At 48.3% G+C, this 17,244-nt stretch overlaps 3 protein-coding genes across 3 annotated transcripts; 1 reads left to right on the forward strand and 2 right to left on the reverse strand.

The window, feature by feature from the left end:
* Positions 1-2,666: 2,666 nt before the first annotated feature.
* On the reverse strand, positions 2,667-3,652 carry HD556DRAFT_1250885 (uncharacterized protein; the record flags this gene model as incomplete). The annotated part of the gene is made up of 3 exons (XM_041298970.1): positions 2,667-3,291; positions 3,408-3,493; positions 3,563-3,652. Coding segments are annotated over 3 exons (801 nt in total), but the record flags the coding sequence as incomplete, so codon positions are not given.
* A 2,389-nt stretch (positions 3,653-6,041) lies between these two features.
* On the forward strand, positions 6,042-12,885 carry HD556DRAFT_1314833 (uncharacterized protein; the record flags this gene model as incomplete). Its single annotated transcript, XM_041301014.1, has 15 exons — positions 6,042-6,279; positions 6,331-6,396; positions 6,449-6,517; positions 6,583-6,779; positions 6,842-7,503; positions 7,562-8,011; positions 8,071-8,847; positions 8,916-9,535; positions 9,587-9,643; positions 9,696-10,836; positions 10,928-11,939; positions 11,996-12,115; positions 12,171-12,203; positions 12,253-12,482; positions 12,597-12,885. 15 exons carry the CDS (start codon positions 6,042-6,044, stop codon positions 12,883-12,885), a joined length of 5,961 nt encoding a protein of 1,986 aa, XP_041152250.1.
* Positions 12,886-15,114: 2,229 nt separating this feature from the next.
* On the reverse strand, positions 15,115-16,037 carry HD556DRAFT_1314835 (uncharacterized protein; the record flags this gene model as incomplete). The annotated part of the gene is made up of 6 exons (XM_041301015.1): positions 15,115-15,243; positions 15,289-15,411; positions 15,464-15,574; positions 15,629-15,739; positions 15,787-15,918; positions 15,963-16,037. The coding sequence occupies 6 exons, from the start codon at positions 16,035-16,037 to the stop codon at positions 15,115-15,117; spliced, it is 681 nt and encodes a 226-aa protein (XP_041152251.1).
* Between the last annotated feature and the right edge of the window lie 1,207 nt (positions 16,038-17,244).

The following is a 17,244-nucleotide window of genomic DNA, read 5'->3' on the forward strand; positions in this document are numbered from 1 at the left end:
CATGAACGTAGCCGCCGTTGTATCTGTGTAATTCCTCGATAAGACACGTGATGGCCTCCTTCAGTGGCAGGCGTTCCGAAACAGCCATCGCGCTCAGCGGTCGATATGAGCCAGGCCGTTGCGCGAGGAGACCCTCATCAATATCAAGCGCATCCATAATCACCATTTTCCAGCCGCCGGCTAAAGGTTCGTAGGCGATAAGATCCGGAGCGTGCCCCTTGCTGGCACAGAATCTGTGGGCCTCAGGGGAATAGTGTCTGACGAACTTGATACATATCTTGCACTCAGCTGCGTCATTGACGGTTTTCCCAAAGAAGATACGTCGATCCCTGAACATCTGAGTCTTGTCATACGAGAATTCCTGAATGTGACCGCTTGAAGAGGTATATGTCTGAGGATAGGGATGTCGTAGAGAATCTTCAGCTTTGAGATGGATAATTGGACTCGAGTACAGCTTTGTGAGTTTCTTGATGGCAATTTTGAGAGCTCCGAAAGTTCGAGCCGCCATCTCTTGCATACGGAGGTCCGTTGAATGCCAAAACAGAGGAATGATAGGGGCCAGGACATCACATTGGACTTTTTCGATGAAAACAGAGCCAGCAAAGCCAATGCATGCCCCTAGTTGTGGTCAATAAAGGGCTTTAGCAACGAATCTGATGAAATGAACTAACCGAAGACAATGATATGGATGCATGGAAGTACAGACCGAAACTTCTCTACTCCAGCGTTCGACTCTTTTAGAATCTTGTGGTAGTACAATATTGACTCCGCGAATGGTTCGGCACCGCCGCTTCCGATCTCATTTCTCCCCTCCAATATCACCTGCACAAAATTTCCGTCGGCGGACAAAAGATGTCCGTCAGTCGAATATTTTGTCGAGCCAATCGCAGAGGAATGGAGTATGATACCGTAGCCGCGGAGCAGATGCCTGAATACATTCATGCGCGTGAGCTCATCGGGATGGAAGGAGGACATATTTTCCGAAAGTTTCCAAACAAAGTCGTTATCGTAGTCAGTTGGTTGATAATTTTGGCAATCATCCACAAATTCGCCAAAGATAGGCTCGAGAAGAGTAACTGGAAGAGAGTCCGCGGCCCTGCGAGGACGATTGCAAAGGTACTCTTCCTTATCCTGTGTTGCAGCGAATGAGGCCGGTTTTGCACCAGCTGACGGAGCACCTGAGGCCTTCTTGAGATAAGCCAACTGTGTATCAACAAGTGGAATGCGTGGCACTACAGGAACTAATAACCAGACGCGATGCAGATCAGTTTTCAAGGAATGGGTGGCAAACTGACAAACAACTTACCGGTATGCTGCGGTTGGACAACGATATGCAGGTGTTCTTCGTTGGGTTGTTCAGAGAAAAATTTGGACAATTTAGCCACAGCTGACAGGCTTTGCTTTGGATCAAGTGTATGGTTTTTGGGCACCTCGTCGGCAGGCAGGTCGATCTTTCAAAGTATCAGATCATCAGCATCCAATCGTAGGCATCAGATCACTCACCCTCCATAGCGCAAGATCGTCAGCAGCAACATGGTCAAAATGTGGCTTCTTCGCGTCCTTGATAGCCTTTCGGAGGGCGCTGACACTCTCTGTTGGTGCAATCTTGATCTCAAATGTATGACTAGGACCATGGCCCAAGACAATCCAGTTGAGTCGGAGGTGGAGCGGTCCAGAAGACACTAAGTCAGACCGCGGTCAGTAGGGAGGAAAGGATGGCAATATCGAAAGACAACTCACCGGCAGGTGGGCCTTGGACAACGATATGCAGACACTTGCTTCGAGGACCATTGGGAAAAATATCAACCATTTCATCCACAGGTGATAGAGATTCCATTGGGTCAAGTGTATGGTTTTTGGGCACCTCGTCGGCAGGCAGGTCGACCTTTCAAAGTATCAGATCATCAGCATCCAATCGTAGGCATCAGATCACTCACCCTCCATAGCTCAAGATCGTCAGCAGCAACATGGTCAAAATGTGGCTTCTTCGCGTCCTTGATGGCCTTTCTGAGGGCGCTGACACTCTCTGTTGGTTCAATCTTGATCTCAAATGTATGGCTGGGATTATCGCCCAAGACAATGCAATTGAGTTTGTACATCTGACATTGAGAACAAGAGTAATAGTATCTTGAGCGGTGACCGCAGTGAGCAACAAAGCCAAGCAGCCACACCACGTGACCGCGGCGCCACATCAGTCCCAGTGAAAACTGACTGTTATTTATGGCAGCCGCACATCGGTGGTTTCGGAGTCACCTGTGGTTCCCACGTACCTGATCTAATAAGATATGACAGCTGCGTGTGCTGGCGGGTCTAAAACGACGTGTTTCTAATTATCCCCAGCCAAATGAATAAAGGCTGGATACTGAGGGGCCTTCAGTGGTGCAAAGAGAGTACTGGTGGTGTTCCAGCAGTGTCGGCACCTATCTCCGTACCCCGCGTGCTAATATTAGCTCATTTAGAATGCCGCCGGCTGTCGGATGTAATGGGCGAGGCCACGTCAGCACCAATCATTCGTGCTCGCTGTTGCCGACAGCGAGCTCGTGTATTTCGCGTGGATGTGCACAGATTGGAGGCGGACTTTTTTGCATAGGTAGTATTACATGTATATAATGATGTACTACGTCGTTCTACAGCCAAAATGCAATCCCTATGATGAGCTCAAACATTCAAACATCTAAGGTCACCTGTAGAATACTCTCGAGAACGCGAGCATGCTCCTCACCATCCACGTCAGCATTCTCATCGTCCTCAAGGTCCTCCAGTGCATCATCCTCGCCTTCAGGCACCATGCTAAGCCCATCAGCAACCAGCTGCGCAGGAATACAGACTATAGGGGAGCTTGCGCTGGCTCCCGGTCCTCGTTCAACACTCTCACCCAGCGTGATGGATCCTGTAAAGCCCTCCAGCATACTGATATCATGCAGGCGCTGATAGTGGTGTCCAGCGAACCGCGCGCGAATCTTGCGGTGCAAGGAAACTTGATGAGCAAGCCCGGGGTGCAAAGTTTGCAGCTGCTTCTCGCACTCTGTCAGGTACCGGCTCTCGTCGTGTAGGTAAGTGGCTAGACGTCTGATTTCGATGTCGAGACGCTGTATTTCCTCACGGGCACGGCGCGTCTTGAAATATGTATCCATGGTCAGGCGTCCGGTGGGTGTTGCCCAAGGACGTTGTGATATGTCTTGACGTGCGTCACGGAGGAGATCGAAGTCGGAAAGAAAGGCGTATTCAACGACTTCCTCCCATGAAAGGGAGGCACGCGGGGGGCGTAGTGCTCGAGCAGCAGTGTTGTACCTGTCTAGTGCCGTCCGAATGGCCGCTGACCGTACTTGCAGCGCCTTGCCAATGTGTTTGCGCAGTTTGTAGCCTGACAATGCCATCAATATTGAGTAAGACACAAGCATCAAAACTCACCCGTCCCCGCTTGATTCATCTTCGAAAGTTCAAAAATTTGAGCAACAACCAGACCCTCCAGATGGTCCAGCGCACGCTGAAACTTTCGGTTTGCCACTAGACGACCCACATCTTTCCACTCCTGGTCTTCCTGTTCCCATCTACAAGTCACGCCGAGCTTCGTTTCAAGTTCCTGGACAGCCTTGAGGTCCTTCTCGTAGTTTTCCATGGCATGCCTACGTGTCGTCTCGATCCTGTTCGTTGACGCGATATCATGGGGTCCGAACTCTACAGTGCTTGGCGTAGTGACGGTCCTAATATTTATATGGTCAAAACAGAAATAGGTTACAAAGTTCAAAACTTTTTTCTATCTATTTGGTGCGACGGGCGCACCCCTGTAAACGTCACCCCGTCACCCCGTCCATAAATGGAAGTCCATCACGTAAGTGGCTGTCCGTCACCCTCACTTTTTTTTTCCCATCCGCCATTTTTGCCCTTGGCGCTGTCAGCGTCACCCCTTCTTTTCCCATGAGGTGTCGTAAGTGGCTGTCCGTCACCCTCGCTTCTTTTTCCCATCCGCCATTATGTCCTCTTGGAACTGCCGCAAGCGTCACCCCGTCACCCCGTCACCCTCGCCGTATCCAGTATCTCAGGCGTCACCCTCACTCATTTGGATCTATAGGCGTCACCCCGTCACCCCCGCTGTATCCAGTATCTTAGGCGTCACCCCGTCACCCTCGCCGTATCCAGTATCTCAGGCGTCACCCTCACTCATTTGGATCTATAGGCGTCACCCCGTCACCCCCGCTGTATCCAGTATCTTAGGCGTCACCCCGTCACCCTCGCTGTATCCAGTATCTTACGCGTCACCCTCCCTTATTTGGATCTATAGGCGTCACCCCGTCACCCTCGCTGTGTCCAATATCTTAGGCGTCACCCTCCCTTATTTAGATCCATAGGCGTCAACCTCACTTATCCAGTATCTTCGGCGTTATTTAGAATTTCAGGCATCACCCTGTCCGAGTCGCTTGTGATGGACTTAGTCATATTGTGAATCTCCAGCAGCTTTCTGTGAGCTCCTTCTCAGTCTTTACACTCGTATATTTACGAGTCTTAAAATAAAAACCAGGCTTTCGTGACTCGAGTGACAGCAGGATCACTTAAAAACTTGCCTTCTTCTTGCTATCGGCGCTTTGAAGAAAATGATCAAGGCCGTGACTGCTTCTTTTATGTCTCTTTATCCACGTCATCACCAGCGACTTTGACCCGCGTATATAGATCATAATATACCTTGGAGCGTTCTATTTTACTGCTCTTGTTCATCGCTGTCCTGATGCACATCGGTTTGAAGTCATGCGTCGTATATGATTCATGAAAAGAGATCATTTCATTTTGGTGCATCTATCTCACTGAAGATCGAGTCAGCTCCAGGTGTCATATAATGGATGTATAGAAAGGTCGGGAGCTGGTGAACAAGCTCCTGGACATATTCAATCGTTTTATTTTGGACCATCCTTGATTTCAAAGACCAGATAATGGCTGCAGGTGTCAGCTGCATTGTGTTGCGGACGTTCCATCACATGTCGACATGCTTGTCAGTGATGCTGGCATCCTTCGCAAGCGACGAAAATACATCCAAGGTCATTAAACTCATTTTCTTTATCACCTCTGCGCCACAGATATCAGTTCATGGGAGAACACGTCCGCATGCCTGGAAGCATCTGAGATGCCTGCATGTTCTAGGTCGCCTGTTGATCTATGAAGCCCTTACTGAGACACTAGCATGTGCCGTTCGATCTTTTTCAGCAGGGTCGACGGCTCATGTATATCATTCGTCCATCCCTGTTTGGGCCAAGGACGTGTCCAAGTATGGACTTCCTGGCGATCGATGCAATGAGTCGTACACGAGCTGTGACTACTTATTGAGGTATTCTGGTGAGATATTCGCAACCAGTGTAAAGGATATGGGCTCTGCCCATGCCAAATCTTTAACTGTCTAAAAATAGCTTTACTCCACCATTGCCATTGGGCGCAATGCGCATATCCACGAACGACATTTATTTTCATCCGATGTTCACGGCTGCCATTAGAGTCCCATCCGCCCGGAACATGATTGGACACGGGACCATAATGCAAATGTCACCGATCATTGCGTCTCATTTTTGTACCCTCCATTCATTCCAACATTGAAGAGTTTTTTTTAGGGGGCGCTTCGATCGCATTAACTAGATAAAGACAAGTACGTGTCTTTATGTGGATGAACCTCGAGTGAGAAGACTCATTTCCGGTGACATCAACCTTTATTTTCTATGTATAATGATCTAACCTAACATATCATGAGTGCTCAAACAGAATTGCAATCGCCTTCCTCCGATCACTGTACGTCGAGATCACCATGTCTCGTTTTCGTCTTGATATTTTCGTAAATGCTGTCATTAGTCCATCGTTTTTTTTTACCATGCCACGCCTTCACATTTTTTTTCGTCCCTGCAGGTGCAGGCCCGTATGTTTGAAGTCTTATAAAACCTCGCCAGCGCCATTCATCCGCCATCCAACGATAAAGTATCACATCTATCAATCTATCATCGCATATACTCTGCTTACTGATATAAATGTCGGACAACGACGTCTGTGACCACCCAGGATGCGGCATGGGACCATTCCCGACCTGCGACATCGCGCGAAAGCACCGATACCGCTACCACTCCGTCCCTATACCATTCCTGATTGGTGGGAACGAGTACGTTGTAGGCCAATCCGATGGACATTATTCGTGCCCGCTCCCGGAGTGTAAGTTCATTTCCAAAAAGCGTGAAGCTATTCAGAAGCACATCAACGTCGCACACAACGCATCAGTCAAAATCAAGGTCTTTGATGCTCCTGAGTGTCGTAAGTTTCATTACAGATCGAGCCACCATCAAGTCGCACTGACCTCAATAGTTGTGGCCTCCAAACAGGTTCTCGATCAGGACAGCGGTGTCCGCGATGGGACTGGCAACCTCATATGTCAGTCTTAACACGTCATATTATGCTGTCACATGTTTACCCATTTATCAAGGCCCAGAGGATGTCTGGTCCGACGATTTAGTCCCAGAAGGTCCATCCCGTGAGGATGTCTGCAGCAGAGGTGAACATACATATAATGAAAATTCAAGGTCACCGCTTAACGTAGCGTCCATCTCGCATACGCAGATCCTTCCTTTGATATGGACTCCAGCACTGTCTCATTGTCGCCATCAGTAGACTACTTGATGTCCAACGAGGTTCTAGATTCTCTCGGCGTGTGCTTTCACAGCCATTTGAGGTTCCTTATCTGCTACTCGTGCAAGGTCGCATTGACCTCCGGGATGGTTTCTGGACACAGGAAAAAGCACCATCATGCGTATCAGGTACGTTCATCCCTTGTACGGCCGCACTCTAATTTGACATGGGCATCCCACGTAACTACTAGGTACCTTCATCCACCATGGAGTCATTCCTGGACTATTGTTCGCGGTCAAATGTTTACGAGAAGCCAGAGCATGTCAAGCTACCAACAGCAGGTGGACCACCTGTACAGATGATTGCGTCCCCCGTTGAAGGTTTTTCATGCACTGCATCCGCTGATTGCGTGTATGCCGTGAAGGATTTAGGAACCATTCAGCGCCATAGTAGAGAGAAGCACAGCGTTACCGGCTTACAGGAGATCCAGTATCGGTCTTGTCTGGTCCAACATATCTTTACTGCTGTTGGCAACTCGTATTTCGAGGTTGGGCAAAACGTCATTCCATCTGCGAGACCCAATCTCAAATCCACGCTTAAGGCTACATTCCTACCTGCAGTTGAGCTTTCATTGGTCGTTCCAGCCAATACCGAACGGGAGAGGACTCCCCTGATACGCTTCATGGGTTGGGACAGGTTCGAGGTAGAACTCCGGATGAATCCAGCCCGGAGGCGGGCAGCGGAACAAATCAAAAAAAAGCATAGCGATGATGAATTTGGCGGAATTCTGACCCGTCTCGCTGCTGCAGTGCAAGACCACATGGCTAGGGCATCGACCATCTTGGATGGTCATCCTCATAGGTTGAGCCTGTCTAAAATACTGTTGTATGGTGACGCAATACCGCGAGAAACGTGAGCAGTGCTATCGCACCATAATAATTCCATTATTGACCGTGATGGACGCGTATAGGGACAATCATTGGAGGCCTGTGTCGGATGAAAACGTCGAGTATCCAGGCTTCATTGTTCAATTCATGAGGGCGATCATGCGCGTTCACCTCGGATTCCCATTGGATTTCTCGTTCGAGCTGTCTGCTGCGCAGACCCTGTGTCTCGAGGAACTTGTGACTGTGCTGGGCGACGAGAATGCCTCCCCACGAAAGAGGATGATTTTCTACCATAATTTGGCGTGGTCCCTAGTCGATACCGATCCAGATTTGTGCGTGGGCCAGCGATGGGCAAACCCTATCAAACGAGCCATCTGGCTCAGGGCGTTGCGTGCGGACGGAAACTTCTGTGAAGCGTCCGTCCTCACACCAGATCTTGCAAAGTTTAAATATCTTTGCAACGTCACATCCCTCCTTGAGGCGCTGATGGACAAAGACGAGGATACGGACTCAGTACATTCAGACGACCATGAGTGAGCAAGTCTCCCCATTCATTCGCTTCGATACACTTATCATGCCTTTTTATCTCAAGCCGCGTTGCTCGTGTTCATGATCGGGTGCTACGCCTCGGCCGTCCGACTACGTTCAACATCATCTATGAGATGCAGCAATATGCGTCCTCTTTGGTGTTTAGTCAAACCAGAGAACCCAATGTCTATGTCGATCCAGACGTCAAGTCCATCACGATAGGCGTCCACACCATGCACATGGACAAGCTGAGAGACGGGATACAAAGGCTCCTCCAGGTGTCAAAGTCGCGCTATTCCGCCCTCACCAATGACATTTTCATGTTGAAGATGGTGCCAGAGCAGGTCAAGGACGACCTCACCAACTCTACTCGTGGCTATTCGCTCGTATCGGAGGACCCCTTTTTTAAAAATCGCCACGCCATGTTCTTTTACTTGGTTGATCACTACGACCTGGCAATGGTCGACAACGCAGGACGAATCGCATGGAACATCCCCGGCATCAAGGATCTGCTCAGACGCTCGTCATGCGTCTGGGAGCCCATCTACCATCTTCTGTACATCACCACTCACATCTCATGTCGCGGAACCCAGTTCGTAGACCACAAAATCAGCAATTCGGACAGGCATCGCAACCTCTTCATGCAGGGGATGGAGATGTTCCTCCTGACAGCTTACAGCAAAAGGACCGGCATTACTGATCGAGACTCATGCACCCCAGGGTTCGTTCCGAAGGACATCGCATTCTTGGTGCTCGAAATGATTGCAGGGGGGTTGCGCACCGCCGAAGCCATCCTTGCTGGGGTTGCATATGGAGCAGAGGCCGAGCATCTGTACAGAACGTGAGCATTGTCCTGAACCATCCATGATTATGGAAACCACTCTTACACATGAATTCATGTAATGTTAGGTACCTCTGCGTCGGTGAGGGCGTGAGGACAAGTCCTACAAGGTTTTCCGCCAACATTCAGCAGTGGAACCATGATTACTTCGACTGTCGATGGGGAGTCAGGGATTTCCACCAGGGCGCGATTACCATTGGTCGTGAATTCATCGCTCCAGACGACTCTTATGATCAAGCCGACAACATCCTCGCTGAATCCGCAGATCACTCCACTGGTGTGGACCATACACACTACGGCATCGTCCAAGGAGTCGTCCCTAGATTGTCCAACAACAGCATGTGCAAGCACAGATGGCTTGGAGATCAGTGGCACAGTGTCCTTGGTCTTGGCCCCCTTGCGCCTCCAGAGGCAATAAGAATCAGGCACAAGAATATGTCTAACGGGACGACGCTCCAGGCCATCGCAGATGTGGTCAAGAAGACCACGCAAGAAACTATCAAAGAGTTTTTGGACGCACACCGCACTGACGTCTTGAAGGACACAATTTCTACAGCCATAATCAAACAGCTAAAAGACGCGACAGATGATGCACCGGAAATTTCATCGCCACTTCCAACAACATGGAACGGGGGATCGTTTCACTTGAGCAGTAATTTGGACGCCATGTTCTATGAAGAAAGCGAAGGTGAGCACCACTATGCGTTGTATCGACACCAACATCTCATTAGCTTTGCAGGTATCCGGCGAGACCCTGCTTCCTCATCAGGTCCCAGTGGGTACAATAACAACAGTGGTGAGTCCGAGCTCCAATGTTATGCAATTTAAAAAATGATTGAATGCGCCAGTTAACGCGTCCCCTGTTGTTGTGTCGCCCACTGCAAGTGGTTATATTCAATGCGGAGAAATGCTTTCGGACTCCCCACTCCCAGTATCGTCGATAACGAGCATCTCACAGACCGAATACATAGAAGGGTCCACGACATTCTCCGACGTGGTCCCAACAACGCATCAGTCCGAGTTTCCTCCATTCAAAGATCGCAAAGGGAAGGGCAGAGCTTATGAAACACCAGAACCTCCATTGGTTGATGGCGTCATGTCGTCGTCTATATCTCCTATCGCAGACATCAAAGGGAAACGGAAGCGTGGCGACTATGAGAACATCCATTCTCGAGCATTCGCCAATCCAGCTAGAGCGTCCAGAAGAAAACACGCGCCTCGCAGTGTCTCGCATCACAATTCCATCCCATCTACGTCCGGTTCATACCCAGTCACACCAACTGCACACCGCGCACGGAAGTACGCACCACGGGTCAAACTATCATTAGAACGCGTCGCGGAATCGACGAAACACGTTCGCAGGTTGTCTTCGGAGGTGATGGATATCTCCAGCGACGAGGAGTTGTCCAGTCTTGATACTATACAGCTGAAACGCCTTCGTGGGTCGAGAACATCAGTACCCCAGGTGCCTGTGGAGGTCATCAGCCTCTCTAGCAGCGGTGAGGACTCGAGCCCAGACGAGAACATGCCTATCAAACGTCTTCGTAAGACCGCAGCATCAGTCCAACAGATGCCGATCGATGCAGCTAGCTTGTTTTCTGGCGAATGCAGCCCATCAAAACGTGCAGTCACTAGTTTTGGTACACCAGCATCGCCCCCAAGCGCCGTTCAGGACGTTCAAGAGAACATTAGACGAGCGATCAGACACATCAGGAAGGACGATAGTGCAACAGAAAAGACCCCCGATCAGATGGACATGCTAATGGCAGTAATGTCAGCACATACGGACCTCGTCATCACGATGAGGACAGGAGGCGGCAAGAGCATGTCGTGGATGATTCCATCAGTGATGGATGAAAATTCCAGGTCTATTGTGGTGTGCCCGTTCGTAGCTCTGCTGGACCAACAGTTCATGGCTACCGCGTCTACTGGACTACGTTGCCACAACTACTGCGTCTCCAAGGTCGTTCCGGAGAATGCACAGATTTTGTTCGTGCAGGTAGAGCATTGCTCGTCGCATCCGTTTGAAAGGTAGCTGTAAACCTATAAGGTCTGGACATGGCTAATGGTTTAACGATAGCTTCCTTGTATCTCCACTCGGACGGAAGTTCAACAGGGTGTTTGTAGACGAATTCCACGACATCATGAACTGTCATCCAGGACGAGTTGTTCCATGGAAAAATCTCGCGCAGCAATTCGGAAAGACGCTAATCAGGATTGTGCTTATGACAGGGACGGGACCACCGCACCGTATCGCAAATTTCATCAAACCATTTGGATTGCATCTTGGCATCGTCACGCAAGTTCGGTCGGATACAAATCGTCCAGAGATCGGGATGCATGTCATACAAATACAGCCTATCGCGGCCATGCAGTCTCTGGGACACCTCGTCTCCGCTCTATGCAAACTACTTGCTGAGGAGGAACGTATTCTGGTTTTCTGCGGCTCCCAGGGGGACGCACAAGCATTCGCAGTGAAGGCCAATTGTGCGGTTTATCATAGCGATCTCTGGGAGGCTGGAAATAGCAGAGCATCTAACCTTTCTCGGTGGGATTCAGGCGATACAAAGGTGATGGCATGCACCACAGCATTTGCCCAGGGTATGGACAGGCCTCACGTCCGATATGTTGTGATCTTTAAACCTTCGTACGGCCTTCTCGTCAACAACCAGATGCTCGGTCGTGCAGGCAGAGACGGAAAGGAGTCTCACGTATTTTTCCTTACTGACAGACGAGCGAAGACATACAGAGGACCACCGACTGATCAATGTATCGGAGAGTTGGACGATCTAGTACACGGTACGGAATGTCGGCGCTTCGCCAACATGACCTGCATGGATGGCCACAACCTCGCTGTGCGGTGCACGGATTACCCTCCAGGGATCCATTGCGACGTTTGTGATCCGAACAGCGTCATGCAGCGATTGTCCATTCAGGCAATAGCAAACCCATTCAGGCCACCCGAGGCATCCGAGCATGCAGTCACCCCAGTTTTTGCAAGTGGATCTATGCTTCAAGCACCCACGCATGCTCCTCCGCCCTTATCTACTGGATTTGTGCCAGTGTCGTCGCTTCTTTCGATGAATATGATTGTGAGTTTTTAAATATACCCACAATCCTATTGTATGTTTATATGCGAACTGTACAGTCCCACACGATCACCCCACAGCCTTCTCAGTCGAGCGATGCTTTGTACGACGCGGGTGCATTAGAGCTCACTTCATTTCAGGCTTTGATGCTCGACTCCATGGAGGAAATCCATGGTAAGGTGAGTATGTATTATGTGTGATATCGTACGGGAGCTGATTCTGTACCTGTTTTAGGGTAATGGTGAATCTTCAGACAAGTCATATACGGTATGCATGTGTTAAAATTCCATGCGATTATACTTACTTATTTTGACAGACCAAATCGCAGCCATCTCTAGGAAGGGCCGTCCATATCGAGACTCCATCGACCTCATCGCTTCCCAGTGTGTCTCGTACATTCGTATCACGAGCGAGCGCAGTAAACACCTCACTTCATAACCGTCTCTCCAGCACTGCCCGCCTGGACAAGTACATGAAGGTCTTAAAGGACAAGTGTCCGTCACATTTTGGTAATGGCGGTTGTCTTGTCCCAGCAGCCAATCACAGGTGCACCATGGACACCGTTCTTTCGATGGATTTGTATGGAGCTTTCAAATTGAGCTTCTCATTCGAACGCTACACTTATTGTTTTCAATGCTGCCTTCCCCAATCGCGAAACAGAAACGGGGAGGAACCAGCATGCCATGCAGGCTTTTCGTACCGTAAAGGTGAAAAATGTCCATTCGCTGGGTTCATTTTCAAGGCGGTATTTTGCATGTGGCACAACCCAGGATTTCGACAGTTAATGATAAACGAGATCGGCGAAGGAGCATCTTTGGCGAGCTATGAGGACTTCGTGGCATGGATTGTGAAAGATTCCACGGATGCAGGAAGGTACAATAATTTGGTAGAAGCATTTCTCTGGTTTTGCAGCGGTCTTGAGAAGGTCAATCCCAAGTTTTTTGATTGATACAGGCTGGTCCAGACGTGAGTACGCATGTCGTATACTGTTGTCCACCATCTGAAGCGATTCCAGGAGTTGAAAGGGCATCACGCGCATTTCGGTAGATCTACGGACCCTCATCCTACAATACTGGACAGTATATTTAGACGTTCAATATCCCATGTGATATGTGCACTGCTATAGCACGAATGCATCATGTATTGATTAATGTAACAGTAACAGAGTTTTGTGTACCAGGCTATGGAATACTTTGTGAGCAATGGACTAACGACTTGCAATACATGCCATCAAGTGAGACATCTGAAACAGTTCCATCTACTTCGGTTCTTATTTTATTATGTGCATGGGCTCAACATCGCCTCATAAGATTCATTTTTTCTCACTGCATCCACCAAAGCCTCTGGTATAGGGTACGAACTGAGTTGTCCGAACGGGCGTCCTGAATGATGTCTACGGCGGCATCCATCTGAAATCAGTTTGGCTCATCAGCTTCGCCTCGACCAAAATCTCAGCAATCACAATTGCTTTACAAGCCTCATTCTTCCTCATTCAATGTATTGAAGCTTGTCGCGTACCGTAAACGACTAAGATGTCCTCCGATATCAAACTGTAAACGTCATATATATGTGATTTTCATAAAGTCGATTGAAATATACCCATCGCATCGGAATGCTAATACATTTATGTATAAAATAGCGGTCGAGCTCAGATTTACAATAAATTATATATCCACATGTTGCGTGATGGACATAATTGTGAAATTGTGTCTACTGTCATTTTGTGTAGCATAATGGAATCTGGGACGGCCACTGTGGATATTTTCGGGTGCAAAAATACAATAGACGGATTTTGGAACGTCCACTGTGGACATTTATTACTCTCGTGAACTCTTGAAAGGCTCGTTGCCGACCCACCAATTCTCTATTCCAACTTCTCATCTCACATCCATGTTTACGGCGCCCAAGCTTACCTTGATGGAGCCGGGATGTGCATCCTGCATGGCTGACAACGTACCATGCTATGCGTATTCTTCCTCATCACCATGCAGAAGATGCTGCGACCGTTGTTCTCTGTTACCAGGTAAGCCGTCGCCGTACTTCTGCATCCCTCTTCACTTACAATTGTTCACAATATTAGGACCTCCCCCAAGGCGAACCCCCGTAATGCGCGCGGTTCGCAAAATGCGTCCGCGCTGCAATCACTGCAAGGACATAAAAAGGATTTGCCGAGGACGAACGGGCGAAGCGTGCATCGCATGTCAACAGCTGTGCAGTTATGGTAAGCGATCATTTTACTTATGTATTTTCTTTCTGTACTCAAGCGTTAATACAACAGTTCGAATTAATGCGGAAGAACAAGCCGTTGCCGAGTCTGAATATTATGACTCCTCCGATGCCAATGCATCTGGGACGGAGTCCGAATCTTCTGGCTCCTCCGATGACACGCATCCGACACCGGGTCTGAATCTTCTGACTCCTCCTCCGACGTGTTAGTTTTAGATCACAAGCCTTCTAACTGGGTCGACAAGCCGAATAGGACGAAACGCGGACGAACAGATGACGACGATGAAGTGATCGTCTTAGATCGCAGGCCAGACGATTGGATAGATAAGATGCCGGGTCGGATTAAACGGAGTCGGCTTGGCTAGAGGAAGAGATGAAGGACGTCCAGAAGCATAATACACTCAGGAGATGCGCGAGTATTATAGAGAATTGGAGAAAAAGAGAGGACATTTAAATGGATGTATTATGGACATGTAGATAGATCAAGGAACACGGTCAAAACCCCCAACAGGTGTATGCATTATATTATATGTTGATACAGATGGTGTCCGTAACGCTTTCTATTTATTCTTTAGTACTTATAAAAATACAAGCGATGACCTGCGGTCGTTTGGTTGTATTGGCACTCTTACAAAATCAGACATTTATATAAGATATTTTCCGTATCTCTGTCCCTGAAAATAAGTACAGAAGGATGAGCACATGTCCAGACATGAGTCTGCATCTTTCATATTGTTGTCCTTCATCTAAAGCAGTTCAAGGCATTGACAGGATATCATACGCTCTGCAGTAGATCTGCGCGCCCGTATACGATTATACCAGACAATATATTGAAATGTTCAATATCTCATGTAACGCCCGGACTTCTATAGCGCAAAGTATCATATATTCGTTAATGTAACAGTAACAGACGGTTGTGTACAAAGCTATGAAATACTTTTTCAGAAGTGAACTAACGACGGGCAATACACCCCATCAGGTGAAACATGAGAGCACGTTCCATCTCCTTCGATTCCTCTTTGACGACGGACGGGCTGGAACTTCTGTGAACCTGCATAGCGATGGAGCGTGTGTCCTGATCCTTTCATATATCAGTCAAGTCCAGATAATGATTGCCAAGACTCACTATAGAGGACAATAACGACGCATTATAAGCAGGTTCCTGCTTAATCACCTCATGGTAATGTTCCTCCTTTTTAATAGGGAACTCGCTGGGCCCAGCGTGCTGGATCGGATCTATGGCATCCATCTGAAATGGGTGGAGTATCAGCATCGCCCGCACCAAAGTCCAAGCAGCTTACCATAGCTTCATTAGATTCATGCTCCCTCATTCCATCCACGGAAGCTTCTGGTGTATGTGTACTAACCAAACTGTCCGAACGAGCGTACAGACTTCCGTTCGTGGCATCCATCTAAAAAGAGTTTGGTGAATTAGCGTCGCCTGGACAAAGATACCAGCAGCTCACCATCGCTTCACATGATTCATCCTGTCCCATTCCATCTCCGGAATTCTCTTGTGTAGCAATAATAACTAAGCCATCTTCCGATCCCAAAGTATTGGAAGCCGTGTCTTCATCCTTGCTGATGTCAGTTGTTTGGAAAACGACACGTGCGGTCTACTTACCAATGGCTCCACAGGACGTTTCATGTGTACCCCGCTCCTTGTTCCGCGCGAGACAGAGTTGGCTGGTAGAGGGCGTTTGTAAATGTGTACAATGTTTGGCCTTCTTGTACCACAGCCTTTGAGTGTCGTTTTCTATTGAATTGTCAGTACTTATCAAAATAGAGGCTCTCGCTCACCTGTTTCGTGTGTATTAAGATGTAAAAGGTGGCTTTATCCATTTTTTCCTTCATCGATCGTGTTACCACCGCCATGGATAAAGAAGCAATATGTAGTGACAAGGGAGTATGTGATGGACGTGTGATGGATAATGGAAGTTTTGGACGCGTCACATCAACATGTGACATTTAATACGTTGCGGACTTTGTTTATTGACACATCACATTATGGAACATTCTGGCCCAAACGGTTTTGCATTGTTCGCATGATGATAGTGAGTCTAATGTTCGCATCTCGTGAGTATTTTCGTTCTCCTTCGGGCTCGAGCCGTGCTGATCGAGGTCTTTTCCCACTTTTTCCAGATCATGAGGTTTCCAATGTACCTTAGAAGTCATTTTCCGCTTTTCTTAGAATGTGAGCGAGTTTATCCTGTTGTAAGCTCGAGCCTCGCTGATTTAAGCTACTAAGCGTCCGTTGTTTAGACATGAGCGAATCGCTTCTTTGTCGAGGTCAAGCACTTCCGACCAAATATATCAGTTCTCGTCACGACGTCTGTACATTGATCCGCTATCAATCTTTATCCTCTGACGGAAGAATGGACAATCTATTCATAGCTTATAACTATCATAATCTTATAGCTACGTCCTGTCTTCGATGCAATTGCTTAATAGTTATGTCAGGGTGAGTGTATTTATTTTCCGTCGCACTCGCAACATACTGACTGAATATTTGCTGAGTTAACAGATCATGATTTGGCCCACCTGCCCTCGATTTCTGACACGCTTCGTTGTCCATCCGTTCACAGGTTATAAGCGTGTCTATCTGCAGTCAAATCGGTTGGTTCAGCAGCGCTTGACAAGTCGCTATCAGGTCATGTCGGCGACATTCCAACCTGATATAGATACCGTGCGTCTGAGATGTGTTTGTATCTACATGATATATACAATACATTGTCGACGAGATCTACGCACGCTCTATTTTCTTCAAGTCCTTTGTTTGGTACCCTTTGCCACTTTTCCACCTTTGCGCAAAGTGTTGGCTCGCTCCTAACAAGTTGAACTTGAGCAGCTCCCCAACCAGTACTTATTCACTGTTTTTCCCACCACCATCCTTGCGGCCCTGAATTTCCGTTCAAGGTAGCGCTTAGTAGTAGTTCAGTCTGCGCCTTCTCGTACAGTGTACTTACTATCTCTCCACATGGTGTATTACGTATATGCGCACTGCTTCTATTCTAACGCCTCACTGCGGCCTCAGTGATGCCACCCCCAAACCATGCATGGATCTCCTCTTTGCTGATTCCCC

Source organism: Suillus plorans, assembly GCF_016647745.1.
Source record: "Suillus plorans strain S12 chromosome Unknown HD556scaffold_130, whole genome shotgun sequence".
NCBI lineage: Eukaryota > Fungi > Basidiomycota > Agaricomycetes > Boletales > Suillaceae > Suillus > Suillus plorans.